The 26,990-nt window shown below is 60.7% G+C and overlaps 5 protein-coding genes across 8 annotated transcripts; all 5 read left to right on the forward strand.

Moving 5' to 3' along the window:
- Positions 1-378: 378 nt before the first annotated feature.
- On the forward strand, positions 379-2,635 carry LOC415934. Its single transcript, XM_040646561.1, has 8 exons — positions 379-673; positions 776-898; positions 1,059-1,138; positions 1,267-1,387; positions 1,502-1,588; positions 1,861-1,965; positions 2,107-2,287; positions 2,367-2,635. Exons 1-8 carry the CDS (start codon positions 455-457, stop codon positions 2,630-2,632), a joined length of 1,182 nt encoding a protein of 393 aa, XP_040502495.1. The 5' UTR covers positions 379-454; the 3' UTR covers positions 2,633-2,635.
- Positions 2,636-2,739: 104 nt separating this feature from the next.
- LOC112529939 (maestro heat-like repeat-containing protein family member 6) lies at positions 2,740-5,699 on the forward strand. Its single transcript, XM_040646775.1, has 11 exons — positions 2,740-2,846; positions 2,995-3,149; positions 3,248-3,395; positions 3,613-3,791; positions 3,874-4,011; positions 4,177-4,291; positions 4,443-4,580; positions 4,758-4,934; positions 5,067-5,222; positions 5,403-5,504; positions 5,577-5,699. The coding sequence occupies exons 1-11, from the start codon at positions 2,760-2,762 to the stop codon at positions 5,697-5,699; spliced, it is 1,518 nt and encodes a 505-aa protein (XP_040502709.1). The 5' UTR covers positions 2,740-2,759.
- A 2,864-nt stretch (positions 5,700-8,563) lies between these two features.
- Positions 8,564-10,677, forward strand: LOC121106637 (PHD finger protein 7-like). The gene is made up of 7 exons (XM_040646565.1): positions 8,564-8,655; positions 8,911-9,035; positions 9,226-9,388; positions 9,485-9,591; positions 9,810-9,923; positions 10,074-10,192; positions 10,334-10,677. Exons 1-7 carry the CDS (start codon positions 8,623-8,625, stop codon positions 10,675-10,677), a joined length of 1,005 nt encoding a protein of 334 aa, XP_040502499.1. The 5' UTR covers positions 8,564-8,622.
- Positions 10,678-13,555: 2,878 nt separating this feature from the next.
- On the forward strand, positions 13,556-16,959 carry LOC121106635 (PHD finger protein 7-like). Of its 4 annotated transcripts, none has more exons than XM_040646532.2 (7): positions 13,556-14,073; positions 14,165-14,271; positions 14,493-14,603; positions 14,949-15,062; positions 15,190-15,327; positions 15,479-15,597; positions 15,729-16,959. In XM_040646532.2, exons 1-7 carry the CDS (start codon positions 13,987-13,989, stop codon positions 16,871-16,873), a joined length of 1,821 nt encoding a protein of 606 aa, XP_040502466.1. In that variant the 5' UTR covers positions 13,556-13,986; the 3' UTR covers positions 16,874-16,959. The 4 variants fall into 4 exon arrangements, with proteins under 4 accessions (XP_040502466.1, XP_040502467.1, XP_040502468.1 ...); XM_040646533.2 differs by having other exon boundaries at positions 15,205-15,327; XM_040646534.2 differs by lacking the exon at positions 14,949-15,062.
- Positions 16,960-20,471: 3,512 nt separating this feature from the next.
- On the forward strand, positions 20,472-26,693 carry LOC121106681 (PHD finger protein 7-like). Its single transcript, XM_040646776.1, has 6 exons — positions 20,472-24,572; positions 24,664-24,770; positions 24,992-25,102; positions 25,978-26,096; positions 26,228-26,410; positions 26,539-26,693. Exons 1-6 carry the CDS (start codon positions 24,486-24,488, stop codon positions 26,691-26,693), a joined length of 762 nt encoding a protein of 253 aa, XP_040502710.1. The 5' UTR covers positions 20,472-24,485.
- The last annotated feature ends 297 nt before the right edge of the window (positions 26,694-26,990 follow it).

Raw genomic sequence — 26,990 nt, forward strand, 5'->3', positions numbered from 1 at the left:
GCAGCATGGCAGTATCCCGACACTGCTGGGCCATGTGGGGTTACTTCAGGCTGCTGGGCTGCTCTCCTCTGCAAAAGAAGCCCAGCCGAGCCTGCCTGCCCCACTGCCAAGCAGCTCCCTGCAGCCTGGGCCCTCCCTGACACCGGAACTGAGAGCTGGGAATCCAGAGTGGGGCTGGCACCAAGAGGATGGGGTGGGCGGGGGACTGGGGGCAGCTGGGGCAGGGGGAGTCCTTCAGTATGGGAAGGGGCATCTGCAGGCCCATGTTGGGATCCTTGGGCAGTGTGGGGGACCCACAGCAGGGCTGGGGGAGTCTGGGGCTAGAGGATGGATCCTGAGTGGGGCTTGGGCTGGGCACAGTGATGGGACATCCCTGCCCTGTCGCTGTGGGCCTTTCCACATTAAGGAAGGGCTGGAGCAGAAGCCACACCTGCTGCTGTTCCCTTGCTGCAGGATGGAACAGAGAACCCCAAGCCAACCCCAAGAGGCCTGGTCGGAGAGGCCTAGGGCACTCCGCACCCCCAGGGCCCAGCAGGGGCCCGACGAGGTGTATGAGGTGCAGCCCTTGCAGGGGCTCTCAGACTCAGGTGAGGGTCCTTCTGCCTCGGACATGTCGCCACAGCAGGAGGATCCCCTGAGCTGCATCCGTGCCTGCTGCATGTGCAGACCCCAGGTAGTGAGCACTCTGTGCTTCCCTGGCTGCCCCTGCCCGGCCGTGCCGAGAGGGTCCGGGGTCCCCCGATGCCAGCACCTGTCCCTCCCCTCCCTGTCTCAGGCAGAGGCACAGAAGCTGAGCTTTCTGGCCTCCATCTGCACCATCTGCGAAGCTGCCCTCGAGGACAGCGGTGCGCATTACCGGCTGTGCGTCTGCCCGCTGGAGGTGGCGCAGTGCATTGAGGTAAGGGGAGCACTGCAGGGCCACAGGTGGGCACAGCCCTTCCCACTGCGGGGTCGCTGGGGAGCCCCAGTAACTGGGGGGTGCTGCAATAGGGTGCCTGGGCTCTTCCCACCAAGGAGGGCACACTGCCTCATCCCATCCCGTATCACCATGCCCTCAGGAGCTGCTGCAGGAGGAGCCCGCCGAGCGCCTGGACACGGAGCTGCGGCAGCAGGCCATGAACGCCATCGCCGCCATGAGGTACGGCCCCAGCCCAGCTTTGGCCAACGTGGTGGCACTGCTCCCAGCTGGGGGCCCTGAGCAGGGCAGGCAGCGGGGCACAGGGTGCCGAGCAGAGCATCACGCCTCTGCCCTCTCTCCCCTCGCAGCAGAGCGTGGCTGCTTCCAGAGGAGCGGAAGAGCAGCCTCCTGCGGGCCTGCCTCGGCAGCGTCCTCCACCTCCCTCGCCACGAGGACACACAGGACCGGGATGCTGCACTCTACATGGAGGTGCTCACAGGCTGGGCCCCGGGGACGCTTCCCTGGCATCACCACCCAGGATGCCCCCCTGCTGCCAGCAGGATGCAGCAGGGAAGGCCGCCCTGACCCCTGTCCTCCTTGCAGACCATGGAAGCCCTGCACCGCCTGCTGCAGGTGTTGGTGGGCAGCGCCGGCACCTCTGTCCTCATGGAGCTGCAGAACATCTTGGAGGTCTGGCTGTGCCAAGGCTGGGATTTGCAGGGACGGTTCAAGGCCATGAAGGGGGGATCCACGTGAGGTCCCCACCAGGGCCTGCTGCGGGCAGGGGGTACCGACCTGAGGCCGACCCTTGTGGGGTTAGAGGGATGGGTGGGGAGCAGCAGAAAGATGGCGGGGCTGCAGCAGGACAGGGATGCAACCACCCACTCCCACTGCAGCCGGGGAGTGAGCGGAAGGACCAGTGCCCCGTGCTGTGGGCACAGCGGCAGCTTTTCTCTCCACAGCTCCTGCTGCCCTTCACCACGTGCCAGCTGGCAGCTGTGGAGGAGAGGGCCATGGCGTGCATTGCCAGGCTGCTCGCCTTCAGCAACACCTGCCCCTTGCCCGAGGTAGGGAGCCCTGGTGCACACAGCTCCAGCACCCCATCCTGTCTCCCCAGCTGGAGCCCATCTGTCTCCAGGCTTGCACAGAGCCTGGGCTGGGCCCAGCTGCCCCGCTCAGCCGTGCACCTCTGCTGCCTCTCTCCCCAGGTGTGCTCCTGCTTCACAGGAGCTGTGGTGCTCCGGCATCAGTGCACAGAGAACCAACGCTTCCCTGTGCTGGGGAAACTGTCTGAACACCTCATCTGTGGAGCTGCAGCACAGGATGGGAGGACCAGAGATGAGGCGATGAAGGCTGTCCATCAGCTTTTCATTTTCATCACCTCCCAAAGTGAGAGGAGTTGTGTTGGGTCCCTCCTGACCCCCAGGTGCCCAGGCCCCTCACTGACATTGTGTGTGCTCCTCTCCAGGAATGTGGATGTGGCAGAAGGATCCCAAGAAACCACAACTTTGGGAGGGCCAGCAAATTTTGCTCCTCCAGGAGGTTTCCCAAGAGAACAATGCCAGAAATATCTTTGAGGTACAAAGAGCAAACCCTGAGCCCACAGGAGAACCCAGGCCTGCAGCGTCAGGAAGAGTGCAGGCACTGTCCCCGAGCAGCCCTGGTGCATGTAGGGCCCTCCTGCTCTGTACCCCAGGCATCACCCAGCCCAACCCCTGCTCCCAGCTCTACTGAGGCACCAGCACAGACAAGCAGACATGCAGGGGATGAGTTGTTCCTTCTCTCCTTCCTCCCGCAGGTCCTTCTGAAATACCTCCTGTATCCTGAAAGGGTCAATGTCTTCCTCACAGCCATCGAGAGCATGACAGTGCCGAGCCTCCACAGCACCGAGCTGGCTGCCCACATGGTGGATGTGCTCACAGCAGAGGCTCATTTCCCTTCAGGGCAGGTGGGAACCTGCTGCTGCCAAGGCTCCAGACCTCGGGGCTCTGCTCCAGCCCTGGCACTGGCACCACCCTTGGCCAGCAGGCAGCAGCTGGGTTGGCAGCAGGGCCCTGCTCCAGTGCCATCCCATTCTCACCCGTGTCCCCCTCCAGGTGCGAAAGATCGTGAAGGTGATCTACAGCAGCCTGCCTTCCATCACAGCCCAGCCGGCTCTAGAAAGCCTGGGCAGGGCCCTGCTCGTGCTGGCCAGCAAATACCCCAGGGAGATGGTTAGCAGCCTGCTGGGCTGCTCCCCCACCTGCACCAGGTATGGGGCCCGCAGCCCTCAGGGCTCCTCTCCCCTCCCCACCCTACAGCCATCAGCCAGGTGGGGGCAGCCACGCTGACAGCCCTGGGGACCCACAGTGTCACCATCACCATGTGGAGGGAAATGCTCTCAGAGTCCCCGGCCGTGGAGAAGGTGCTGCAGGAGCTGCTCCGAGTGCTCACAAACCATTCCCTGAGGCACACGTCCCCATCCATCGAGGACTGGCCACGTGTACTCGCCCTGGCTGTGAGTTCCTCACTCATCCAGCTCAGCCTGAGTCCTTGCTCCCCTTCCCTGTCCACCCCCAAGCCTGGTTCCTGCCCTGGGCACGGGGATGCACCCCTAGACCTGCCTGGTGCTCTGGGGGTCTCCCTCCCCATTTTTCACTCCATCCCCACGCCTCTCGAGGTGGGCTGGAAACCTGGGGGACAGGGCAAGGACGGTGTCTGTGTGCTTTCTGCAGGCAGCAAGGATCCTGCCTGAGATAATCCAGCTGCCTCTTGTCCTGAAGGAGGCTGAGGCCATTTTCCCCCAGCTCTTCCTGGCTCTCCTCTTGCAAGTGTCCTTCACCATGGAGCTGACACTGCAGGAGGTGGAAATCTTCTGGGAGGTGCACCAGCAGCACCATCTCACTCCCATCAGGTGCCACATCCCCATCCCCCCGCTGCATCCAGGGACCCGGTGCTGGGCTCCCAATGTGACTCACACCCTTCTCCACCTGCAGGGCTGCGGTGCAGTCCTTGAAGGTGCTGCTCTGCGGCGTGGGCCTCCAGAAGCAGATGGAGGCCATCGAGGAGCAGGGTGGCTGGGACGCGCTTCTCAGCACTGTGACCCACCTGCAGGGGGTGCAGGTGGTGGCCAGGTGAGAGCCCTTCCTTGTGGTGTCATGGGGGGTCCGCAGTTCTCAGACCAAGTGCTGCCACAACACCAGAGCCTGTGGCCCCTGGGGCACTGTGGGAGCAGAACACAGCCAGGAGAGCTGTGCCCACCCGGCTCAGGGCTGATGGTGCCTTCTTATCCCTGCCAGGGTGATGAGGGAGCTGCCAGGTGCTCTGCGTGACCCCATCTTCCACCAGCTGGTTGAGCTGCTCAGCACCAAGTTCTGCTCCTGGGAGATGGTGGCCATGGTCTTCCTCGTTGAGGTGAGCAACAGCTGCAGAAGCAGCGAATGTGGGGCTGCGGGACCTCTGCACCAGCCCTGCTGCCTCCCCTGGGGGCAGGCTTGGCCGTGCCCTGCTGTCCTTTCCCCGAGCTGGTGGTGGGATTCAGCACTAAGAGCTGCATGTGCTGCAGATGTTGGAGTGTGTGGACCTCAGCGAAGAGCTGCACCGCGTCGTGAGCCTCTTCAGCACCTACCTGCAGAGCCAGAGTGTGGGCACGCAGCAGCTGGTGCTCAGGGGCATCCTGCAGCTCAGCAAGAGGCAGGACACGGTGAGCAGGAGCAGCTCTCTGCCCATCCTCTCGTGGCCCGCTGCCCTCGGGCTGTGCAGGACTGCCCTGCCTGCCAGCACCCCACGGTGACAAGCCGGTAGGGAGGCTGCAGCTGGAGTGGTTCTGCCCCAGCAGTGGTCTCTGTTGTACCAAAAGAAAGGGGCGTTTTTCCCCCAGGCGAGGAAGATGCTCGGCCTGCTGCCGTGCATCACGGAGCAGCTGCAGGACGCAGACAGCGGTGCCCGTGCCATGGCCCTGCCAGTGCTCAGCAGCCTGCTGCGGCTCCTGGAGAGGGGGAAGCTCAGCCTCGTGGCTCTGGAGCTGGCCAGCAATCTCCCAGCGCTCTTTGAGGACGTAAGGGGAGCGGGGAGCCCGGCTTGCTAGGGATGTGGCAGTGACCCCAGCATCCCCACGCTGGCCGTGCTGGCCCTGCTCGCTGTAGGCTTGGAGCTGTCGGTACCCACATCCTTCTCTCCTCCTCTGCAGGAGTCCGGCACGGTGCGTCAGCTCTCCATCCACCTCTTCCTTGACACGCTGAGCTTTGTGGAGGGCAGAGAAAAGAGGAAGATGCGGAAGGAGGTGTACAGGAGCCTGGTCCCGCTGTATCTGCACCTGCACGATGAGGAAGAGAGCGTGGCCAAGGTGGGAATTGCGTTCATTTGGGGGAGGGCGATGCTGCCCCTGTGCTGCCCTCCAAGCACAGGGGTACTGCAGCCCACGGCAGCGTCATCCCCTGCTGCTGCATCCTCCCTGCGGAGGGGCTCTGGGAGATGAGGGCTCCGCTGCTGTTTGGGCTGCGGTGCCATCTCAGCTGTTCGGCAGGCCTCCCAGAAAGCCTTCCTCGGTGCCGCACGGTTCCTGCACTGGAGGCGGCTGGAGCACCTGGCAGAGGTGGCACAGTTCTGGCAGATCGGCGAGTGCATGGTATGCACATTCCCACATCCCAGGTCAGGGTCAGGTCCGCTCTGCGCTGACCCCGTGCCCTTCTCTCTCCAGCTGGTGGAGAGGAGGAAGAGTGCAGCACAGGACTACCTGGGCCAGAGCCTGCTTTACCTGCAGAGCCCGCAGGAGCCCCTGCGGCGGGAGGCCGTGAGGTTCCTTGGTGAGCCACAGAACTGAGGTTCCCCTTTCCCCAGCTGCACCCAGGCAGAAGCTGGGGTTGCTGATGGGGCTGTTTGTCACCAGGACTCTTAGGGCAGCACAAGAGGGATCAGCAGCAGGCTGAGAGAGAGTACATCTACCAAGGTGAGCCAAGGAGTGGGATGTCGGGGCAGCCAGCAGGTGATGTGCCTGTCCCCTGCTCCCTCCTGCCGGAGGGGAGAGCTGGGCGCCCTGCAGGTACACGGCTGTCATCGGGCCTCTGTTCCTCTGTTATCTCAGGCCTTCACAGTGTGCTGCAAGACCCCAGTGGATCCATCTCTTTGCAGTCCCTTCAGACAGCACGGATCCTGAGAGAAACAAGGCCACCACCACCCTCAGGCTTCAGCTTTTGGCAGCTCTTCTCCAGGCTCCGCAGTGTGTGGCATTGGTGGCGCTCGTCCCAGGCAGACAGCTGAGCACCCTGGAAAGCTCCTACTCCTCCCTGCATCTCTTCCTGCCCTCTGTTCAGCTCTGCTACTTGTGCATCTCCTCCTGCCTTCTACTCAGCTCTGCTCCTCGTGCATCTCCTCCTGTGCTGGCTCAATACATGAGCCTGAAGTTTAGGGCTGTGCAAATCAGGCTTTGGCCATTAAAAAAAGTGATGGAGGTTTAGGCAATAAAACAATGGCTTTGGATGCCCTGAAGTGATGCTTTGAGCTCTCAAAATGGCAGTTTGATCCCCAAAAGAGGCTTTGAGCCCTAAAAATCAGACTTTGGTCCCCAACATGCAATTTTGGGCCCTCAAAAAGGGGCTTGAGGCCATCAAGGACATGTTGGGTCCGAAAAGAATGAGAACCAAGAATGGTTCTCTAAACTCAAAGCAGCAGCTTTGGTCCAACAGGAGGGACAATGGGCACTCCAGAAGAGTCTCAGAGCACTACAGGTCTACAGGAAAATGATTTGGAGCCTGAGAAGAGGCTTTGTGCCCAGAGACTACGGTCTGCGCCTCAACATGGAGTCTTAGCACTTAGAACCGGTTATGTGGACTCTTCACCTCAAGGGATGGATCCCTCAAATGATGCTTTGATCCCTCAAAATGTGTGTTTGGTTCTTGAAAGGCTTTCAGCCCTAAACTTCAGGCCTTGGCTCCAAGAAGGAGGATTTGGGAGCTCAAAAAAAAGGGGCTTTTCTCCTGAGGAAAGCACTGGGAGCCTCTGAAGGTGGTTTTGCATCTTAAAATGAAACAAACGATAAGCCCTAAAACTAAGGCATTGCACCCTGAAGATGACAGCCTGGGACATCCAAATGAGAGTGTAAGCAATACAGTGACATCTTTGGATCCAAAACAGAGGCTCAGGGTCCTGGCAACAAGGATTCGGTCATGAAAAAGGAGACCCTGAGCCCCAAACCTGAGGGTTTAGGTGACATGAGTGTATTTGGGTGCACCTGTCCTCCTAGGAGGTCATGGCTCACCTCTGTGCATCTCTGCCTCAGCCTCACTGTTGTGGTGGACAGTCACACCGTTTTTGCCAATGGAAGACTGCTCCCTGCCGCATACAGAGAAGAAACCTCGCAGGAGCAGCACTCGCTTGTATTAGAGGACACGCACACCAACACTGCTGCTCCTGGCCTATAGCAACCCAAGGTTTAAGACACACGTTTGCTGCTCCTTTGCTTGCCAGAGAAATACAGACCACAGATTAGGAACAGTCATACAAAAATGACATGCTTATGCTGATTTACTGTCACTCCTAACATCTTTAATGAGAATGTGCGGGTACCAACAGGTGCAGGCAATTGTTTGCATTGCAATACTAACGCCACTGATGAAATAAGGCACAGGGGAGCCCTCATCACTCCATATAACTCCCTGAAAGGAGGTTGTAGCGAGGTGGGGGGTCAACCTCTTCTCCCAGGTAACAGCAATGGGATGAGAGGGAATGGCCTCATGTTTCACCACAGGAGGTCACCGTTGGATATTAGGAAGAACATCTCTGCTGAAAGAGCGGTTAAACACTGGCACAGCTGCCTGGAGAGCTGCGGGAGTCAGCGTCCATGGAGGTGTTCCAGAAGCGTGGGGATGGTTTCCACAGCAGGTGGCACAGAGCAGCCATTGTGATGCATGGGGTGTGGAGCAGAGCCAAGGCTGCGGGGCTCAGGCCAAGCTCAGTGCGACTTGGTGAGGTGAGCAGGGAGGAAGGGGCTGCCTTAGGTTGCCGAGGGAGGAGGGTTCCCCAGCGCTCGGGGACCTGAGCTGCGAACTCAGCCTCGTCCCGCTTCTCCCATAGGTTGGCACGCAGAGGAGAAAGCCTGGTGTTGCTGGGACAGACACTCTGCAAGTGCTCACTGTTGATGCACACGATGTCCGAGGGGACACAGGAGGCCGCCGGCTCGAGGGAGCCTGGTGAGAGCCAAGTATCCCTGCACGCAGCTCCCTGCCGCTGGGCAGAGGGGTGCTGGGGGTCTGCCTGCGGCGGAGAGGGGAGGTGGGGGCACGCAGGGGCTCCCCAGCCTCCGCGGGCAGGGCCCCTCTGCTCCTTGGCCAGGGGGCTGCAGTTGGGCTATGGCTGCCTGCTGGCACCGCTGGGCCTGCACTGCCCCTTCCCCTCCACGGCCTCCGGCCCTGCCCCTCAGCTGGCACGGCCGGCACAGAGCAGCCCCTGGGGCAGCCCCCGGGGGCACCTGGCCCCGCAAGGTGCTCACTGCTGTTACTCTCTCCTCTCCAGCATGCGTGCTCTGTGGCCGAGTTGATGAGGACTCGATCATACATGGGCACAAACATGAGGATGATGGGTTCTACTTCCATACTTTTTGCGTGGTGAGTTCCCTTCTGCCACCGTCCACCAAGGAATGGTTCCCTCCTTTCTGCCCTAACAAGGTCTTTCTCCTTGTACAGGTATTTGCCAATGGTCTTTGTCAACCAGGAAAAGATAACAGAAATGCAAGTTTTTATGCAGAAGACATGATACGCACAGTGAGGCAGGCAGAGCAGACGGTGAGCACTGAATTGGAACAGGGAGCTTTGTGCCAGGAGAGGCACGGCGAGCTCAGCCTGGTCCCAAGGAAGCAATCCCGGCCCTTCCAACCAACCCCAGGAGAAAGTCCTGCTCTTGCAGACGAGCCCTGTTCACCAGGCAGCTCTGCAGAGTGCCACCCAGCCCTGCCCGCACCCTGTGCCCTGCCCAGAGGTGTGGGGCCCGCTGCGTAGGCCCTGAGCCTGCTGCTGATGGGGGCCTCTCTGCTTTTCCAGCTCTGCTTCGTTTGTGGCAATTCGGGGGCCACCATCACCTGCGCAGAGTCAGGCTGTCACCACAGCTTCCATCTCCCCTGCGCCTTGGAGGGTCAGTGTGTCACCCAGTACATTGGAGAGTTCAGGTAAGAGCTGCCAGGTGTCACCCGTGGGTCTCCAACCTCTGCTGTCAGGACCAGTCAAAGCAGTGAGGAACGCACTGTGACACCTCCCAGCAGCCTGACAGAGCCAGAGCCAAGGCCTGGGGCTCCTTCCTGTTCCTCTGCCCTCCTCGCAGCACTTCTCACCTTGCCCATCCCTCCCATCTTCCTCCAGGTCCTTCTGCTGGGAGCACCGCCCGCAGCAGGCAGTGGAGGCAGCGCCGGCGCAGGACACGACCTGCATCATCTGCATGGAGCCCGTGGGGGACAGCAGGTCGTACAGCACCATGGTGTGCCCATCCTGCCAACACTCGTGGTTCCACCGGGCCTGCATCCAGGTAGGAGCCCTCCCCTTCCCTCATCCCGTGGGCACCGCAGGCGCTCAGCAGCACCAGGCCCGGCTCACGCTCACACTGCTCGTGTTTCTGCTGCAGGAACAGGCCATGCGTGCTGGTATCTATTGCTTCCAGTGCCCCCTCTGCAGAGACAGGGACTGGTTTATTCCAGATATGCTCACTATGGGGATCCGAATCCCATTCAGGTTGGTGTCTTTCAGCCAGCTCTTGAGATGTGAGAGCACATGAGCTGTCCTCGGCAAGGGACTGTACTGGCAGGGCTGGCCCTTTGCAGCCATTAACATGGGCCTCAGCATCATTGGGAATCTGGAACAGGGGTTAGGGTGGATGGGGAGGGATTCCACGGATATGTTTTAGTCCTGGGGCAGTGAGTGCTCATCACATTCCCTCCCTTCTCTGGCAGAAGACCAACATGGGAGGACAACAATGCCTATGCATCACTGGGAGTTCGACACCAGCGCTGCGATGCCAGCAACTGCCTTTACCCACATGGCAGGGAGCAGGCAGAGAGAGAGGGGTGAGTTACCTCAGCAGCCCTCTGGGGCTCTGCATGGGATCGCAGCCTCACCACAGGCTGGGGCAGCACAGACTGAGCACCAGAGCTGTGCCGGGCACTCCCTGGCTCAGGTCACTTTGTCCTCACGGCCACAACCCGTTGGTTTCCCAGGCCCTGGCAGCTGCTCCTCTGCAGCTCCTGTGCTGCACAAGGGACCCATCGCTGCTGCTCCAACCTGAGTCAGAGCACCACCAGCTGGGAGTGCAACACCTGTGCTGGAGAGGGCACCGGTAAGAGGCAAACAGCCGCGTGCTGCTGGGCTGGGGCCAGGCGAGGCCTTGTTCCAGTCCCTTTGGCCCAGGGGGGATGGGAGCCTGTCCCACCCCGGGGCTGGAGATCTGTCCCGCTCACCTTCCTGTCTCCCCCTGCAGCCTCCAGCACCAATTTGGACAGCGCTGGCCCCAACACCGCCAGCCAGCAGGGACTGGAGCCAGCCCCAGTCTCTGCGGGACAGGAGAGCAGCAGCTCCGGCACCACCAGCCAGGCACCATCGGGGCCAGATCGCAGATCCCAGGTGCCTGAGAGCAGCATGTCCAGGCAGCCAGGGCGAGCCCAGACTCGAAGCCGCTCGCCTCTCAAACGTCAGGCTGCAGAGACCCGCAGCCAGCCCCGAAGACGCTGCAGGAGCCGGTCCAGCCGGCGAGGGCCAGCCCAGGGGCGAAGCCGCTCCCGGGTACCACGACGGGCCCGGAACATCAACAGCCGGCCCCAGTGATGCCATAGGAGCAGCCATGTACCAGCGCCTCGCGCTGTCTGAAGTCATCAGAGTCCATCACAATAAAACTGAGAGTTCCTTCAAATGTGTGTCACTGAATTCATGCATGCAGAAAAAAGGCGCCTACTGACGTTCATCAACGCTTGCTGAACATTGATGCAGACGAAGCAGCGGCTGTGAGCGCACTGAGGTGGTGGGTGGTGCGTTTCAGCAGTGACGGCAGCAACAGTGCGTCATGTTGGTGGTGCGGTTTATGACGAGCGTAGCATGCAGACTGTTGATCATCGCTGCTGAAGATGCACAGCTAATGGTGGAGGCTGTATTGATAAAATGTGTTTTGTAGCTAAGAACGTGCTCTATTACCTAGTGTTATTGTGCTCTTTATGCCTGCTATTGTTTCCATGCCAATAAAGGGGAGGCGTTATTTTTGGAGCGGGCGTGGGCATTTTCCACTGCCTTGGTGCCTAACTGGCATTCCCAGTGATGAGGAAGAGTCACAAGAGGTGCTCTCCAGGGGTCAGTATTGAGGGCAGTCCTGTTTAATATCTTTATTGACGGTCTGGACGAAGGGATTGAGTGCACCCTCACTCAAAGTAAGCCTGCGGGAGATGCCAAGTTGGGAAGAGGTGTTGATTGGCTTGAGGGCAAGAAGGCCCTACAGAGGGATCCAGATAGGCTGGATCGCTGGGCTGAGGCCAATTGGAAGAGGTCCAACAAGACCAAGGAGCCGGGTCCCGCACTTTGGCCACAACAACGCCATGCAGCACTACAGGCCTGGGGAAAGCTGAGCGCTGGAAAAGGACCTGGCGGTGGTAGTCGACAGCCAGCTGAACGTGGGGCAGCAGCGGGCCCAGGCAGCCAAGAGGACAAATGGCATTCAGGCTTATGTCAGAAGCAGCACAGCCAGCAGGAGCACTGAGGTGATCATCCCCACATAGCCGGGACCGGTGAGGCCGCACCTCAAATACTGTCTTCAGTTTTGGGTTCCTCTCTAAGGGAAAGACATCAAGGCCCTGGAGTGCGTCCATGGAAGGGCACCAGAGCTGCTGGGGGTCTGGAGCACAGCCACGTGAGGAGCAGACGAGGGATGTAGGACCGTTCAGTCCACACGAGGCTGAGGGGAGGCCTCGTCGCTCCCTACAGCTCCCTAAAAGGAGGTTGTAGCGAGGTGGGGGGTCAACCTCTTCTCCAGGGTCACAGCGATGGGACGAGAGGGAATGGCTTCACATTGCCCCAGGGGAGGTCCCCGTTGGATGTTAGGAAGAACATCTCTTCTGAAAGAGTGGTCGGGCACTGGCACAGCCGCCCGGGGAGCTGCAGGAGTCAGCGTCCATGGAAGTGTTCCAGAACCGTGGGGATGTGGCACTGAGGGACGTGGGCAGCGCGCAGCTGCGGGGGTGGACGGTGGCACTTGGTGATCTTAGAGGTCTTTGCCAACCAGAGAGATTCCGTGATTCTGTGAATGGAACCATTTATTGCAACGAGAGGTAATCAGCCGCAAACAACCACAAAGTAAAGCCTCGAGAACATCACGGGAACATGGAAACACTTGACTGGGATACTGATGGAGCCACAGGCCCGAGAGCATTCAGGTGGGGCCAGGAGGCTGGATGTGTGGCCCAGTGCCTTCAGCAGCACCAGCACGCCGGGTTCCTGCGGGGCTGCGTCCGGCACCGGGCCCCTCACTCTGCGCTGGCTGCAGGAGCCGCCGCCCTCCTGCTTGGGTGCCCTCACCCCTGTGACGTGTGATGGCGTCATAGAGGGTGGCACGGAACAGCCATTATGACGCATGGGGTGTGAGCAGAGCCAAGGCTGTGGGGCTCAGGCGGAGCTCAGTGCGACTTGGTGAGGTGAGCAAGGAGGAAGGGGCTGCCTGAGGCTGCTGAGGGAGGAGGGTTCCCCAGCGCTCGGGGGCCTGAACTGTGAACTCAGCCTCGTCCCGCTTCTCCCATAGGTTGGCACGCAGAGGAGAAAGCCCAGCACTGATGGGACAGACACTCTGCAAGTGGTTGCCGTCAACGCGCACGGTGTGCGTGGAGACACAGGAGGCTGCTGTCTTGAGGGAGCCTGGTGAGAGCCAAGTATCCCTGCACGCAGCTCCCTGCCGCTGGGCAGAGGGGTGCTGGGGGTCTGCCTGCGGCGGAGAGGGAGGCAGGGGCACGCAGGGACTCCTCAGGCGCCATGGGCAGGGCCCCTCTGCTCCTTGGCCAGGGGGCCGCGGTTGGGCTATGGCTGCCTGCTGGCACCGCTGGGCCTGCACTGCCCCTTCCCCTCCACGGCCTCCGGCCCTGCCCCTCAGCTGGCACGGCAAGCACAGAGCAGCCCCTGGGGCACCTGGCCCGGCAAGGTGCGCTCACTGCTGTTACTCTCTCCTCTCCAGCATGTGTGCTCTGTGACCAAGTGGAGGAGGACTTGAGCTTCCTCGGGAACAAAGAAAAGAACTGTGGATTTTATTACCATCCGTTTTGTGCGGTGAGTTCCCTCGTAGCTCCTGGCACCTTCCTCCAAGGAATGGTTCCCTCCTTTCTGCCCTAACGAGACCATGCTCTTTCCTCTTGTACAGTTATTTGCCAATGGTCTCTGTGAATTTGTGGAAGGTAACAGCGAGGCACGCTTTTGCACAGAAGACCTGATACGCACAGTGAGGCAGGCAGAGCAGAAGGTGAGCACCGGACCAGAACAGGGAGCTTTGTGCCAGGAGAGGCACGGCGAGCTCAGCCTGGTCCCAAGAAAGCAATCCCGGCCCTCCCAACCAGCCCCAGGAGAAAGTCGTGCTCTTGCAGACGAGCCCAGTTCACCAGGCAGCTCTGCAGAGTGCCACCCAGCCCTGCCCGCACCCTGTGCCCTGCCCAGAGGTGCGGGGCCCGCTGCGTGGGCCCTGAGCCTGCTGCTGATGGGGGCTGCTCTGCTCTTTCCAGCTCTGCTTCGTTTGTGGCAATTCAGGGGCCACCATCACCTGTGCAGAGACGGGCTGCGACCGCAGCTTCCACTTCCCCTGCACCTCAAAGGGTGACTGCATCAACCAGTACTTTGTAGAGTTCAGGTAAGAGCTGCCAGGCGTCACCTGTGGGCCTCCAACCTCTGCTGTCAGGACCAGTCAAAGCAGTGAGGAACGCACTGTGACACCTCCCAGCAGCCTGACAGAGCCAGAGCCAAGGCCTGGGGCTCCTTCCTGTTCCTCTGCCCTCCTCGCAGCACTTCTCACCTTGCCCATCCCTCCCATCTTCCTCCAGGTCCTTCTGCTGGGAGCACCGCCCGCAGCAGGCAGTGGAGGCAGCGCCGGCGCAGGACACGACCTGCATCATCTGCATGGAGCCCGTGGGGGACAGCAGGTCGTACTGCATCATGGTGTGCCGAGCCTGCCAACAAGCCTGGTTCCACCAGGCCTGCATCCAGGTAGGAGCCCTCCCCTCGCCCCGGGGGTACAACAGGCGCTCAGCAGCACCAGGCCCAGCTCACACTCACCCTGCTTGTGTTTCTGCTGCAGGAACAGGCCATGCATGCCGGCATTTATTGCTTCCAGTGCCCCGTCTGCCGAGACTGGACCAGGTTTATTCCAGACATGCTCATTTTGGGGATCCGAATCCCATTCAGGTTGGTGTCTTTCAGCCAGCTCTTGAGATGTGAGGGCACACAAGCTGTCCTTGGTAAGGGACTGCACTGGCACAACTGGCCCTTTGCAGCCATTAACATGGGCCTCAGCATCATTGGGAAGCTGGAACCGGGGTTAGGGTGGATGGGGAGGGATCCCATGGATACGTTTTAGTCCTGGGGCAGTGAGTGCTCATCACATTCCCTCCCTTCTCTGGCCAAAGACCAATACGGGACGACAGCAATGCCTACGCAGCACTACCGGAGAAGGAGAGGAGCTGTGATACCATTGACTGCCCTTACCCACGCGGCAGGGAGCAGGCAGAGAGAGAGGGGTGAGTTACCTCAGCAGCCCTCTGGGGCTCTGCGTGGGATCACAGCCTCACCACAGGCTGGGGGAGCACAGACTGAGCACCAGAGCTGTGCCGGGCACTCCCTGGCTAAGATTCAAATCCCATTCAGCTTGCTGTCTTTCAGCCAGCTCTTGAGATGTGAGGGCACATGAGCTGTCCTCAGCAAGGGACTGCACCGGCACGGCTGGCCCTTTGCAGCCATTAACATGCGCCTCAGCATCATTGGGAAGCTGGAACCAGGGTTAGGGTGGATGGGGAGGGATTCCACGGATACGTTTTAGTCCTGGGGCAGTGAGTGCTCATCACATTCCCTCCCTTCTCTGGCAGAAGACCAACATGGGAGGACAGCAGTGCCTATGCAGCACTACTGGAGAGGCACAGGAGCTGGAAAGCCATTGACTGCCCATACCCACGCGGCAGGGAGCAGGCAGAGAGAGAGGGGTGAGTTACCTCAGCAGCCCTCTGGGGCACGGCGTGGGATCGCAGCCTCACCACAGGCTGAGGCAGCACAGACTGAGCACTAGAGCTGTGCCGGGCACTCCCTGGCTAAGATCTGAACCCCATGCAGGCTGGTGTCTTTCAGCTTTGGCCAAAGACCAACACAGGAGGACAGACATGGCTATGCAGCACTACCGGAGAGGCATAGGAGCTGTGATGCCATTGAGTGCCTTCACCCACGCGGCAGGGAGCAGGCAGAGAGAGAGGGGTGAGTTACCTCAGCAGCCCTCTGGGGCTCGGCGTGGGATCGCAGCCTCACCACAGGCTGGGGGAGCACGGACTGAGCACCAGAGCTGTGCCGGGCACTCCTTGGCTAAGATCACTTTGTCCTCACGGCCAACACCGGTTTGTTTCCCCAGGCCCTGGGAGCTGCTCCTCTGCTGCTCCTGTGCTGCGCAAAGCACCCATCGGCGCTGTTCCTATGTGAGTCAGAGCAGAAAGACCTGGGATTGCAACGCCTGTGCTGGAGAGGGCACCGGTAAGAGGCCAACAGCTGCATGCTGGTGGGCTCTGGCTTTGCTTCAGTCCCTTTGGCCCAAGAGGGATGGGAGCCAGTTCCTCCCCATGGCTGGAATTCCATCCTGCTCACCTTCCTGCCTCCCCTTACAGCCTCCAGCACCCTGTCATATCTTGCTAGCCTCAGCACCATCAGCCAGCAGGGACCAGGGCCATCCCAATGCTCTGCGACACCAGAGAGCAGCAGCTCCAACACCTTCAGCCAGGCACCATCTGGGCCAGCTAACTGTTCCTCCGTGCCTGAGAGCAGCATCCCGTCCAGCCAGAGCAGGACAGGCCGGAGGAGAAGCAGCCCTCGTTTACAGCGGGATAAAAAAAGCTTTAAAGAGCCCCGAGGACACCGTGGGGGCAGCCGTAATGCTGCCCCAAGTGCCGAGAGCAGCACCCTCAACTCTGCCAGACAGGGGACTTCGCGGACCCCGAGGCACTCCCCTGCAGCTGGCTCCAGCCGCGGGCGCAGGCAAGGACGGCGCGCCCAGACAAGAAGCAACTCTCCGTTGCAGCGCCGGGCCACGGGTTCCCCACGCCGGTGCCAAAGACGCCGTGGGACCAGCCGTAATGCTGCCCCGACTGCCGAGAGCAGCACCCCAAACTCTGCCAGCCAGGGGACTTCGCGGTCCCTGAGGCACTCCCCTGCAGCTGGCTCCAGCCGCGGGCGCAGGCAAGGACGGCGCGCCCAGACAAGAAGCAACTCTCCGTTGCAGCGCCGGGCCACAGGTTCCCCACGCCGGCGCCAGAGACGCCGTGGGACCAGCCGTAACGCTGCCCCGACTGCCAAGAGCAGCACTCCAAACTCTGCCAGACAGGGGACTTCGCGCTCCCCGAGGCGTTCCCCTGCAGCTGGCTTCAGCCGCCGGCGCAGACAAGGACAGCGGGCCCAGACAAGAAGCCGCTCTCCATTGCAGCGCCGGGCCACAGGTTCCCCACGCCGGTGCCAAAGACGCCGTGGGAGCAGGCAGGCACCAGCCCGTAGCGCTGAGAGACGCACGAACAGACGCAGACAACGGAGAGCACCGAGGTCCTCGAGGGTTTCCGCAGCGGCTGATGGAAGCCGGTCCAGGCAGCCAGGGAGGGCCCGGACTCGAAGCCGCTCGCCTCTTCAACGTCGGGCTGCAGAAACCCACAGCCAGCCCCAAAGACGCCGCAGGAGCCGGTCCAGGCGGCGACGACCAGCCCAGAGGCGAAGGTACACCCGAGCACCACGCTGGCAGCAGATTATTGACAGCTGGTTCCAATGATGCCATAGGAGCAGCCGTGTACCAACTCCACATGCCGTCTAAAGTCATCAAAGTCCATTCCATCACAATAAAACAGAGTTCCATCATGCCACTGTCGGTTTCATTCTTCTCTGCCTTTCCTGAGGTGGGCAGCTTTAGGGGCTGGAACCACGGGGATCCCTTCCCCCCAGCACCCAACCCATTCCTTCCTCCCCGCAGCCCGGTTCACGCTGAGCTGGGTTCTGGCCCCGACTCCAGTGGGGCACAACATTTCCAACGCGCAACGTGGCAAGAGGCTAGGCTGGCAGCTGCAGCCCCATTCTGGGGGTGTTTCTGACATCTTGGGGACGTCGCTGTGTTTGGGACGTGCAGGCAGCCCCACGGCTGCTGCCGGCTGTGGGGTGGGCCAGGACCCGGGCTTTCCTTCTGCATTCGGGCAGTGCCTCAGGTCTGAGGGCTGCTGCTGCTCTGGAGATGCTGCCAGGCAGGGGGTGACGCAGCCCATCAAGTGTGTCAACCACTCATCTCTGTCCCAAAGTCAGGCGTCGTGCCTCCTGTGCGAGCAATACCAGTGCTGCCACTGCCCCTAAAAGGGACGGCCACCCTTTACTTATGCGGTCCAACCACCTAGAGAAATAGCCCGCCGGACTCTTCCAGGATCCAGTGTGTTCTACTAACACTCCCAGTGCACTTTCACGCATTTCAGAAGTCTTGTCAAGACCTGGCAGCCCTCCTGGAGCAGGGCTAGACATCAGGCCTGCTATCAGATGAATAAAGGCCATCAGCAATCCGGGTTCCATCCCCAAATTTCTCCTTCCGCAGCTTCCCATAAAGGTTCCACAACCGGTGCACAGCTCGGTATGCAGGAACTACAGCATCCTACCGCACCCAAGCAAGCCCCACCAGCTATGCTGCCTCGGCAAGTGCCGAGAGCAGTACCCTGCCTTCTGCCGGCCAGACATCATCCATGGCCTCAAGCGACTCCACGGCACACGGAGGCAGCGCCGACCCAGGGCAGCCACGTCCTGCCCACCTGCACAGCCACTCCTGGATACAACGCCAGAACGCCATTCCCCACAGCCGGCCCCAATGACGCCGCGGGAGCAGCCGCGCGCGCATCCCCACGTGCTGCCTCCGGGCCCCAGAGGCCATCACAACTGGGAAGCTGGGAGATCCCACACGCCTTTCTCGGTTTCGCCCTTCTCTGCCTCTCCCAAGCGAGGCAGCGTGTGGGGCTGGGACCACGGGGCTGCCTTCCCTCCTGGGCTTGGCGGCACCTTCCCCAGACCGTGGCCAAGACGTCTCTCTGGCCCTTCGGGTGGATCCAAGCAGCCTGAACCCAAAATAACCAGCCAGGGAATCTCACTGGGAGAGACTGGCTTTGGTCACCATCGCTCTTCTCCAGCCGACGTGCACAGAGCTACACAGCGCTCATCGCGCAGCAACACCTTCCCTCCTCCCGGCGCTCCCAGGGCACGCTCGGGTTCCAACAGCAGGGCCGCCCTTTCACACGGCCGGGATTTGGGGGCCCGTGCTTCACTCCCACGCAGTACATCCGGGCGGCGCTCCCTCGCACAGCAGCGCGTGCTGGCAGCACGTTTGCCACCCGTGCTGGGAAGCGTTCTTCCAAACGCGCTACTGAACACCACCCTGCCCAGCACGAGCCGGTGGGAAGCAGAAAGCGTCTCCAGGCGCTCTCATTCGGCACATTCATTCAGCCACGGAGCAGGCCGGGACACGAGGCGGCCGGAGCGGACCCTGCGAAGGAGCGCTGGACGCTGCCCAGAGGGCTGAGACCGTCCACGGAGGCCTCGGGCCCCCACCCTCGCTCCGTGCCGCCCCCGGCTCTCGGCCGACTCTCCCACGAGGCCACGGGCCTTCCCGACGACGGCGGCCGCGGACCCCCACACCGAACCCCGCGCTCTCCCGCTCGCGCCGCGCCTCCGGACCGCCGGGAGGAGGGCGGTGTCGCGCGGGAGGGGCCGGGCCGGGCCCTCCGGAGCGGTGCGCATGCGCGGCTCCCCGAGGCACGCCGGGAAACGCGGCCCGCAGCGCGGAGACCCCCGGTGCACGCTGGGAGATGTAGTCGCGGCCCGAAGGCCGGCGCCGCCTCCGCCGCGGCCTGCCGTGCCCTCCCTGTCGCGCTCCGACGGCCGCGCGTCCTCAGGCCGGAACGCCGAGAGCAGATGTGGCCCCGGAGAGCCGGCCCTTCCGGGGGGCCGAAAAAGAATGCATTTCGCCCAAACAGTGATGCCCAAACAGAGCCAAACCTCAGCGGTTGGGCCCTGCAGCCCAGGCCAGGGACCCCCACGTGAGTGTGTGGGTGCTGCAGGAGCGGGTGCGTTCTACAGAGTAGAGGTTTGGACCCCGATGCAGGGCTTTTAGACCCTGAAGTGAAGCTTGAGCCCAACAAAGGACTCCTGGGAACAAAAACAGACAGGCCGTGAGGACCCAGATGGGAAGCTTTGGACCCCTTTTATCCTCAGGAAGATGCTTGGAGTCTTTAAGTCGGAAGTTTGGGCTGCAGGAGGAGGCTCTGTACGCTGACATGAGGCTTTGGGCCCCCCGCGTTGGGGGTTTGAGCCCTCAGAATAAAGGTGCCCTTCCACAACACGGAGGCACTGAGCCTCACCTCAGGGTGCACAGTTCCCCTGTACCCCTTTTTTGTTTTTCCTTTCAGGGCACAGAGCCGCATTTGAGGCTGGAAGTGTCCTTTTCAGCCCCAAACCCGAGTTTCAGGGCTCAAAGCCTCTTTCCAGAGTCCAAAGCCTCGTGCGAGAGCCGAGCCCAATCTGGGAGGCTCAGAGCTGGATTTGCAGGGCTCGGAGGCTTCAGAGCACCACCAGCCTACTGCTGGCAGGGAGCTTGGGAAACAGAAGGCACCGCGTCCCCGGGCTAAGCCTCGCTGTGTGCCATCGGCAGCTGTAGGGGATACACTGACAAAGGTTACACAGAGTAGCTGTAACGTATTCCTTACTGCTTCACACAAATCAAGAGGTTGAGTTGTATCCTCTCACAGTACCCAAGAAGCCATTTCTTCCGTGACATTACGTTCTTGATCTATGCCCCTAAAGCAAATGGCAACTTGAGCTGTGTCTGTAGCATCAGCACTTTCATCTATCAAAGCATAAAACTGGAAATTAGAAGCATGGAATTATAGAATGGCTTGGGTTGGAAGGGACCCCAAGGATCACCGATTTCCAACCCCCCTGCCGCAGGCAGGGCCACCAACCTCCAGGTCTGGTACTAGAGCAGGTTGCCCAGGGCCCCATCCAGCCTGGTCTTGAGCACCTCCAGGGACGGAGCATCCACAGCCTCTCTGGGCAGCCTGTTCCAGCATCTCACCACTCTCTCTGTAAAGAACTTTCCCCTGACATCCAAGCTAAACCTGCCCTCCTTGAGCTTAAAACCATTCCCCCTTGTCCTATCACAGTCATCTACCGGAGTAAAAAGTTGATTCCCTTCCTGTTTATAATCTCCCTTTAAATACTGCAAGGCTGCAATGAGGTCTCCTCGCAGCCCTCTCTTCTCCAGGCTGAACAAGCCCAGCTCCCTTAGCCTGTCTTTGGAGAGGAGGTGCTCCAGCCCTCTGAGCATCTTTGCGGCCCTCCTCTGGACCCTCTCCAACAGCTCCACATCTTTCCAGTACTGGGGGCCCCAGACCTGGACGCGGTACTGAAGATGGGGCCTCACAAGAGCAGAGCAGAGAGGGACAGTCACCTCCCTGTCCCTGCTGGCCACCCCTTCTTTGGATGGAGACCACGATACCATTGGTCTTCTGAGCGGCAAGGCCAAGTGATTTAATAAAAACCTATCGATGGGCTCTAAAAATGGCTTGGGTTTTACAGAGACTGGAGCCTCCCCCGCTGAGAAATTCCCCTGAAGGAACTGCTGTTCTCTGGACCTCCTTGTCAAGGTAACGGGCCCTCGCCGGGCATGCCTGGCAGACTCCAGGCTCTGTGACGCCAAAGTGTGACTTTGTCCATGGTCCACTTCAGGGCCCCCCCTGCCGGGAGCAGTTTAGTGCCGTTCTCAATGAGATACATACACAGGCAAGCATCTCAGTATTCGCGGGACGTGTCTGTGCTGTTTCACTGGCTGTGTTTGTAGCAGTACGTAATACTGAAGGCATTTACTTGCTGCTGCAACTGACGGCTGCAATTCTTGGCTGCTGCAGCAATGGAAGTAGATCTATACCTCCTTGCCGGGCGATACAACGGCTGCTCTGAAAGTAACGCCTCCTACTGTACGATGTGAGTGCACGACATCGGAGGCGGATGTCGGTGGGATGGCAGTAGAGGTTGAGCCTTCCCGCCTATATTCCGTGACATTCTGTTGTCATACGAGAGATGGCAGCGGAGGGGAAGTCTGAGAAAATGGCGTCGTCTGACCTGGAAGTGCGTTAAAGCAAATGTGTGTCACTGAATTCATGCATGCAGAAAAAAGGCGCCTACTGACGTTCATCAACGCTTGCTGAACATTGATGCAGACGAAGCAGCGGCTGTGAGCGCACTGAGGTGGTGGGTGGTGCGTTTCAGCAGTGACGGCAGCAACAGTGCGTCGTTGGTGGTGCGGTTTATGACGAGCGTAGCATGCAGACTGTTGATCATCGCTGCTGAAGATGCACAGCTAATGGTGGAGACTGTATTGATAAAATGTGTTCTGTAGCTAAGAACGTGCTCTACTACCTAGTGTTATTGTGCTCTTTATGCCTGCTATTGTTTCCATGCCAATAAAGGGGAGGCGTTATTTTTGGAGCGGGCGTGGGCATTTTCCACTGCCTTGGTGCCTAACTGGCATTCCCAGTGATGAGGAAGAGTCACAAGAGGTGCTCTCCAGGGGTCAGTATTGAGGGCAGTCCTGTTTAATATCTTTATTGACGGTCTGGACGAAGGGATTGAGTGCACCCTCACTCAAAGTAAGCCTGCGGGAGATGCCAAGTTGGGAAGAGGTGTTGATTGGCTTGAGGGCAAGAAGGCCCTACAGAGGGATCCAGATAGGCTGGATCGCTGGGCTGAGGCCAATTGGAAGAGGTCCAACAAGACCAAGGAGCCGGGTCCCGCACTTTGGCCACAACAACTCCATGCAGCACTACAGGCCTGGGGAAAGCTGAGCGCTGGAAAAGGACCTGGCGGTGGTAGTCGACAGCCAGCTGAACGTGGGGCAGCAGCGGGCCCAGGCAGCCAAGAGGACAAATGGCATTCAGGCTTATGTCAGAAGCAGCACAGCCAGCAGGAGCACTGAGGTGATCATCCCCACATAGCCGGGACCGGTGAGGCCGCACCTCAAATACTGTCTTCAGTTTTGGGTTCCTCTCTAAGGGAAAGACATCAAGGCCCTGGAGTGCGTCCATGGAAGGGCACCAGAGCTGCTGGGGGTCTGGAGCACAGCCACGTGAGGAGCAGACGAGGGATGTAGGACTGTTCAGTCCACACGAGGCTGAGGGGAGGCCTCGTCGCTCCCTACAGCTCCCTAAAAGGAGGTTGTAGCGAGGTGGGGGGTCAACCTCTTCTCCAGGGTCACAGCGATGGGACGAGAGGGAATGGCTTCACATTGCCCCAGGGGAGGTCCCCGTTGGATGTTAGGAAGAACATCTCTTCTGAAAGAGTGGTCGGGCACTGGCACAGCCGCCCGGGGAGCTGCAGGAGTCAGCGTCCATGGAAGTGTTCCAGAACCGTGGGGATGTGGCACTGAGGGACGTGGGCAGCGCGCAGCTGCGGGGGTGGACGGTGGCACTTGGTGATCTTAGAGGTCTTTGCCAACCAGAGAGATTCCGTGATTCTGTGAATGGAACCATTTATTGCAACGAGAGGTAATCAGCCGCAAACAACCACAAAGTAAAGCCTCGAGAACATCACGGGAACATGGAAACACTTGACTGGGATACTGATGGAGCCACAGGCCCGAGAGCATTCAGGTGGGCCAGGAGGCTGGATGTGTGGCCCAGTGCCTTCAGCAGCACCAGCACGCCGGGTTCCTGCGGGGCTGCGTCCGGCACCGGGCCCCTCACTCTGCGCTGGCTGCAGGAGCCACCGCCCTCCTGCTTGGGTGCCCTCACCCCTGTGACGTGTGATGGCGTCATAGAGGGTGGCACGGAACAGCCATTATGACGCATGGGGTGTGAGCAGAGCCAAGGCTGTGGGGCTCAGGCGGAGCTCAGTGCGACTTGGTGAGGTGAGCAAGGAGGAAGGGGCTGCCTGAGGCTGCTGAGGGAGGAGGGTTCCCCAGCGCTCGGGGGCCTGAACTGTGAACTCAGCCTCGTCCCGCTTCTCCCATAGGTTGGCACGCAGAGGAGAAAGCCCAGCACTGATGGGACAGACACTCTGCAAGTGGTTGCCGTCAACGCGCACGGTGTGCGTGGAGACACAGGAGGCTGCTGTCTTGAGGGAGCCTGGTGAGAGCCAAGTATCCCTGCACGCAGCTCCCTGCCGCTGGGCAGAGGGGTGCTGGGGGTCTGCCTGCGGTGGAGAGGGAGGCAGGGGCACGCAGGGACTCCTCAGGCGCCATGGGCAGGGCCCCTCTGCTCCTTGGCCAGGGGGCCACGGTTGGGCTATGGCTGCCTGCTGGCACCGCTGGGCCTGCACTGCCCCTTCCCCTCCACGGCCTCCGGCCCTGCCCCTCAGCTGGCACGGCAAGCACAGAGCAGCCCCTGGGGCACCTGGCCCGGCAAGGTGCGCTCACTGCTGTTACTCTCTCCTCTCCAGCATGTGTGCTCTGTGACCAAGTGGAGGAGGACTTGAGCTTCCTCGGGAACAAAGAAAAGAACTGTGGATTTTATTACCATCCGTTTTGTGCGGTGAGTTCCCTCGTAGCTCCTGGCACCTTCCTCCAAGGAATGGTTCCCTCCTTTCTGCCCTAACGAGACCATGCTCTTTCCTCTTGTACAGTTATTTGCCAATGGTCTCTGTGAATTTGTGGAAGGTAACAGCGAGGCACGCTTTTGCACAGAAGACCTGATACGCACAGTGAGGCAGGCAGAGCAGAAGGTGAGCACCGGACCAGAACAGGGAGCTTTGTGCCAGGAGAGGCACGGCGAGCTCAGCCTGGTCCCAAGAAAGCAATCCCGGCCCTCCCAACCAGCCCCAGGAGAAAGTCGTGCTCTTGCAGACGAGCCCAGTTCACCAGGCAGCTCTGCAGAGTGCCACCCAGCCCTGCCCGCACCCTGTGCCCTGCCCAGAGGTGCGGGGCCCGCTGCGTGGGCCCTGAGCCTGCTGCTGATGGGGGCTGCTCTGCTCTTTCCAGCTCTGCTTCGTTTGTGGCAATTCAGGGGCCACCATCACCTGTGCAGAGACGGGCTGCGACCGCAGCTTCCACTTCCCCTGCACCTCAAAGGGTGACTGCATCAACCAGTACTTTGTAGAGTTCAGGTAAGAGCTGCCAGGCGTCACCTGTGGGCCTCCAACCTCTGCTGTCAGGACCAGTCAAAGCAGTGAGGAACGCACTGTGACACCTCCCAGCAGCCTGACAGAGCCAGAGCCAAGGCCTGGGGCTCCTTCCTGTTCCTCTGCCCTCCTCGCAGCACTTCTCACCTTGCCCATCCCTCCCATCTTCCTCCAGGTCCTTCTGCTGGGAGCACCGCCCGCAGCAGGCAGTGGAGGCAGCGCCGGCGCAGGACACGACCTGCATCATCTGCATGGAGCCCGTGGGGGACAGCAGGTCGTACTGCATCATGGTGTGCCGAGCCTGCCAACAAGCCTGGTTCCACCAGGCCTGCATCCAGGTAGGAGCCCTCCCCTCGCCCCGGGGGTACAACAGGCGCTCAGCAGCACCAGGCCCAGCTCACACTCACCCTGCTTGTGTTTCTGCTGCAGGAACAGGCCATGCATGCCGGCATTTATTGCTTCCAGTGCCCCGTCTGCCGAGACTGGACCAGGTTTATTCCAGACATGCTCATTTTGGGGATCCGAATCCCATTCAGGTTGGTGTCTTTCAGCCAGCTCTTGAGATGTGAGGGCACACAAGCTGTCCTTGGTAAGGGACTGCACTGGCACAACTGGCCCTTTGCAGCCATTAACATGGGCCTCAGCATCATTGGGAAGCTGGAACCGGGGTTAGGGTGGATGGGGAGGGATCCCATGGATACGTTTTAGTCCTGGGGCAGTGAGTGCTCATCACATTCCCTCCCTTCTCTGGCCAAAGACCAATACGGGACGACAGCAATGCCTACGCAGCACTACCGGAGAAGGAGAGGAGCTGTGATACCATTGACTGCCCTTACCCACGCGGCAGGGAGCAGGCAGAGAGAGAGGGGTGAGTTACCTCAGCAGCCCTCTGGGGCTCTGCGTGGGATCACAGCCTCACCACAGGCTGGGGGAGCACAGACTGAGCACCAGAGCTGTGCCGGGCACTCCCTGGCTAAGATTCAAATCCCATTCAGCTTGCTGTCTTTCAGCCAGCTCTTGAGATGTGAGGGCACATGAGCTGTCCTCAGCAAGGGACTGCACCGGCACGGCTGGCCCTTTGCAGCCATTAACATGCGCCTCAGCATCATTGGGAAGCTGGAACCAGGGTTAGGGTGGATGGGGAGGGATTCCACGGATACGTTTTAGTCCTGGGGCAGTGAGTGCTCATCACATTCCCTCCCTTCTCTGGCAGAAGACCAACATGGGAGGACAGCAGTGCCTATGCAGCACTACTGGAGAGGCACAGGAGCTGGAAAGCCATTGACTGCCCATACCCACGCGGCAGGGAGCAGGCAGAGAGAGAGGGGTGAGTTACCTCAGCAGCCCTCTGGGGCACGGCGTGGGATCGCAGCCTCACCACAGGCTGAGGCAGCACAGACTGAGCACTAGAGCTGTGCCGGGCACTCCCTGGCTAAGATCTGAACCCCATGCAGGCTGGTGTCTTTCAGCTTTGGCCAAAGACCAACACAAGAGGACAGACATGGCTATGCAGCACTACCGGAGAGGCATAGGAGCTGTGATGCCATTGAGTGCCTTCACCCACGCGGCAGGGAGCAGGCAGAGAGAGAGGGGTGAGTTACCTCAGCAGCCCTCTGGGGCTCGGCGTGGGATCGCAGCCTCACCACAGGCTGGGGGAGCACGGACTGAGCACCAGAGCTGTGCCGGGCACTCCTTGGCTAAGATCACTTTGTCCTCACGGCCACCACCGGTTTGTTTCCCCAGGCCCTGGGAGCTGCTCCTCTGCTGCTCCTGTGCTGCGCAAAGCACCCATCGGCGCTGTTCCTATGTGAGTCAGAGCAGAAAGACCTGGGATTGCAACGCCTGTGCTGGAGAGGGCACCGGTAAGAGGCCAACAGCTGCATGCTGGTGGGCTCTGGCTTTGCTTCAGTCCCTTTGGCCCAAGAGGGATGGGAGCCAGTTCCTCCCCATGGCTGGAATTCCATCCTGCTCACCTTCCTGCCTCCCCTTACAGCCTCCAGCACCCTGTCATATCTTGCTAGCCTCAGCACCATCAGCCAGCAGGGACCAGGGCCATCCCAATGCTCTGCGACACCAGAGAGCAGCAGCTCCAACACCTTCAGCCAGGCACCATCTGGGCCAGCTAACTGTTCCTCCGTGCCTGAGAGCAGCATCCCGTCCAGCCAGAGCAGGACAGGCCGGAGGAGAAGCAGCCCTCGTTTACAGCGGGATAAAAAAAGCTTTAAAGAGCCCCGAGGACACCGTGGGGGCAGCCGTAATGCTGCCCCAAGTGCCGAGAGCAGCACCCTCAACTCTGCCAGACAGGGGACTTCGCGGACCCCGAGGCACTCCCCTGCAGCTGGCTCCAGCCGCGGGCGCAGGCAAGGACGGCGCGCCCAGACAAGAAGCAACTCTCCGTTGCAGCGCCGGGCCACGGGTTCCCCACGCCGGTGCCAAAGACGCCGTGGGACCAGCCGTAACGCTGCCCCGACTGCCAAGAGCAGCACTCCAAACTCTGCCAGACAGGGGACTTCGCGCTCCCCGAGGCGCTCCCCTGCAGCTGGCTCCAGCCGCCGGCGCAGACAAGGACAGCGGGCCCAGACAAGAAGCCGCTCTCCATTGCAGCGCCGGGCCACAGGTTCCCCACGCCGGTGCCAAAGACGCCATGGGAGCAGGCAGGCACCAGCCCGTAGCGCTGAGAGACGCACGAACAGACGCAGACAACGGAGAGCACCGAGGTCCTCGAGGGTTTCCGCAGCGGCTGATGGAAGCCGGTC

The sequence above is a fragment of the Gallus gallus genome, chromosome 12, assembly GCF_016699485.2.
Source record: "Gallus gallus isolate bGalGal1 chromosome 12, bGalGal1.mat.broiler.GRCg7b, whole genome shotgun sequence".
Classification (NCBI taxonomy): Eukaryota; Metazoa; Chordata; class Aves; order Galliformes; family Phasianidae; genus Gallus; species Gallus gallus.

What these genes read in the sequence shown, in the direction of transcription:
- LOC121106635 (XM_040646532.2), top strand. Translation starts at nt 13,987, where the DNA reads ATGGAGCCCGTGGGGGACAGCAGGTCGTACTGCATCATGGTGTGCCGA. An exon ending in GAGCAGGCAGAGAGAGAGGG is followed by an intron (nt 14,604 to 14,948) that starts GTGAGTTACCTC and finishes CTTCTCTGGCAG; the next exon opens with AAGACCAACATGGGAGGACA. An exon ending in GAGCAGGCAGAGAGAGAGGG is followed by an intron (nt 15,328 to 15,478) that starts GTGAGTTACCTC and finishes TTGTTTCCCCAG; the next exon opens with GCCCTGGGAGCTGCTCCTCT.
- LOC121106681 (XM_040646776.1), top strand. Translation starts at nt 24,486, where the DNA reads ATGGAGCCCGTGGGGGACAGCAGGTCGTACTGCATCATGGTGTGCCGA. An exon ending in GGGATCCGAATCCCATTCAG is followed by an intron (nt 24,771 to 24,991) that starts GTTGGTGTCTTT and finishes CTCTGGCCAAAG; the next exon opens with ACCAATACGGGACGACAGCA. An exon ending in CTGTGCTGGAGAGGGCACCG is followed by an intron (nt 26,097 to 26,227) that starts GTAAGAGGCCAA and finishes CTCCCCTTACAG; the next exon opens with CCTCCAGCACCCTGTCATAT.
- LOC415934 (XM_040646561.1), top strand. Translation starts at nt 455, where the DNA reads ATGGAACAGAGAACCCCAAGCCAACCCCAAGAGGCCTGGTCGGAGAGG. An exon ending in ACACCTGCCCCTTGCCCGAG is followed by an intron (nt 1,966 to 2,106) that starts GTAGGGAGCCCT and finishes CTCTCTCCCCAG; the next exon opens with GTGTGCTCCTGCTTCACAGG. An exon ending in CATTTTCATCACCTCCCAAA is followed by an intron (nt 2,288 to 2,366) that starts GTGAGAGGAGTT and finishes GCTCCTCTCCAG; the next exon opens with GAATGTGGATGTGGCAGAAG.
- LOC112529939 (XM_040646775.1), top strand. Translation starts at nt 2,760, where the DNA reads ATGACAGTGCCGAGCCTCCACAGCACCGAGCTGGCTGCCCACATGGTG. An exon ending in CTCATTTCCCTTCAGGGCAG is followed by an intron (nt 2,847 to 2,994) that starts GTGGGAACCTGC and finishes GTCCCCCTCCAG; the next exon opens with GTGCGAAAGATCGTGAAGGT. An exon ending in TGCTCCCCCACCTGCACCAG is followed by an intron (nt 3,150 to 3,247) that starts GTATGGGGCCCG and finishes GGGGACCCACAG; the next exon opens with TGTCACCATCACCATGTGGA.
- LOC121106637 (XM_040646565.1), top strand. Translation starts at nt 8,623, where the DNA reads ATGATACGCACAGTGAGGCAGGCAGAGCAGACG. An exon ending in GAGCAGGCAGAGAGAGAGGG is followed by an intron (nt 9,924 to 10,073) that starts GTGAGTTACCTC and finishes TTGGTTTCCCAG; the next exon opens with GCCCTGGCAGCTGCTCCTCT. An exon ending in CTGTGCTGGAGAGGGCACCG is followed by an intron (nt 10,193 to 10,333) that starts GTAAGAGGCAAA and finishes CTCCCCCTGCAG; the next exon opens with CCTCCAGCACCAATTTGGAC.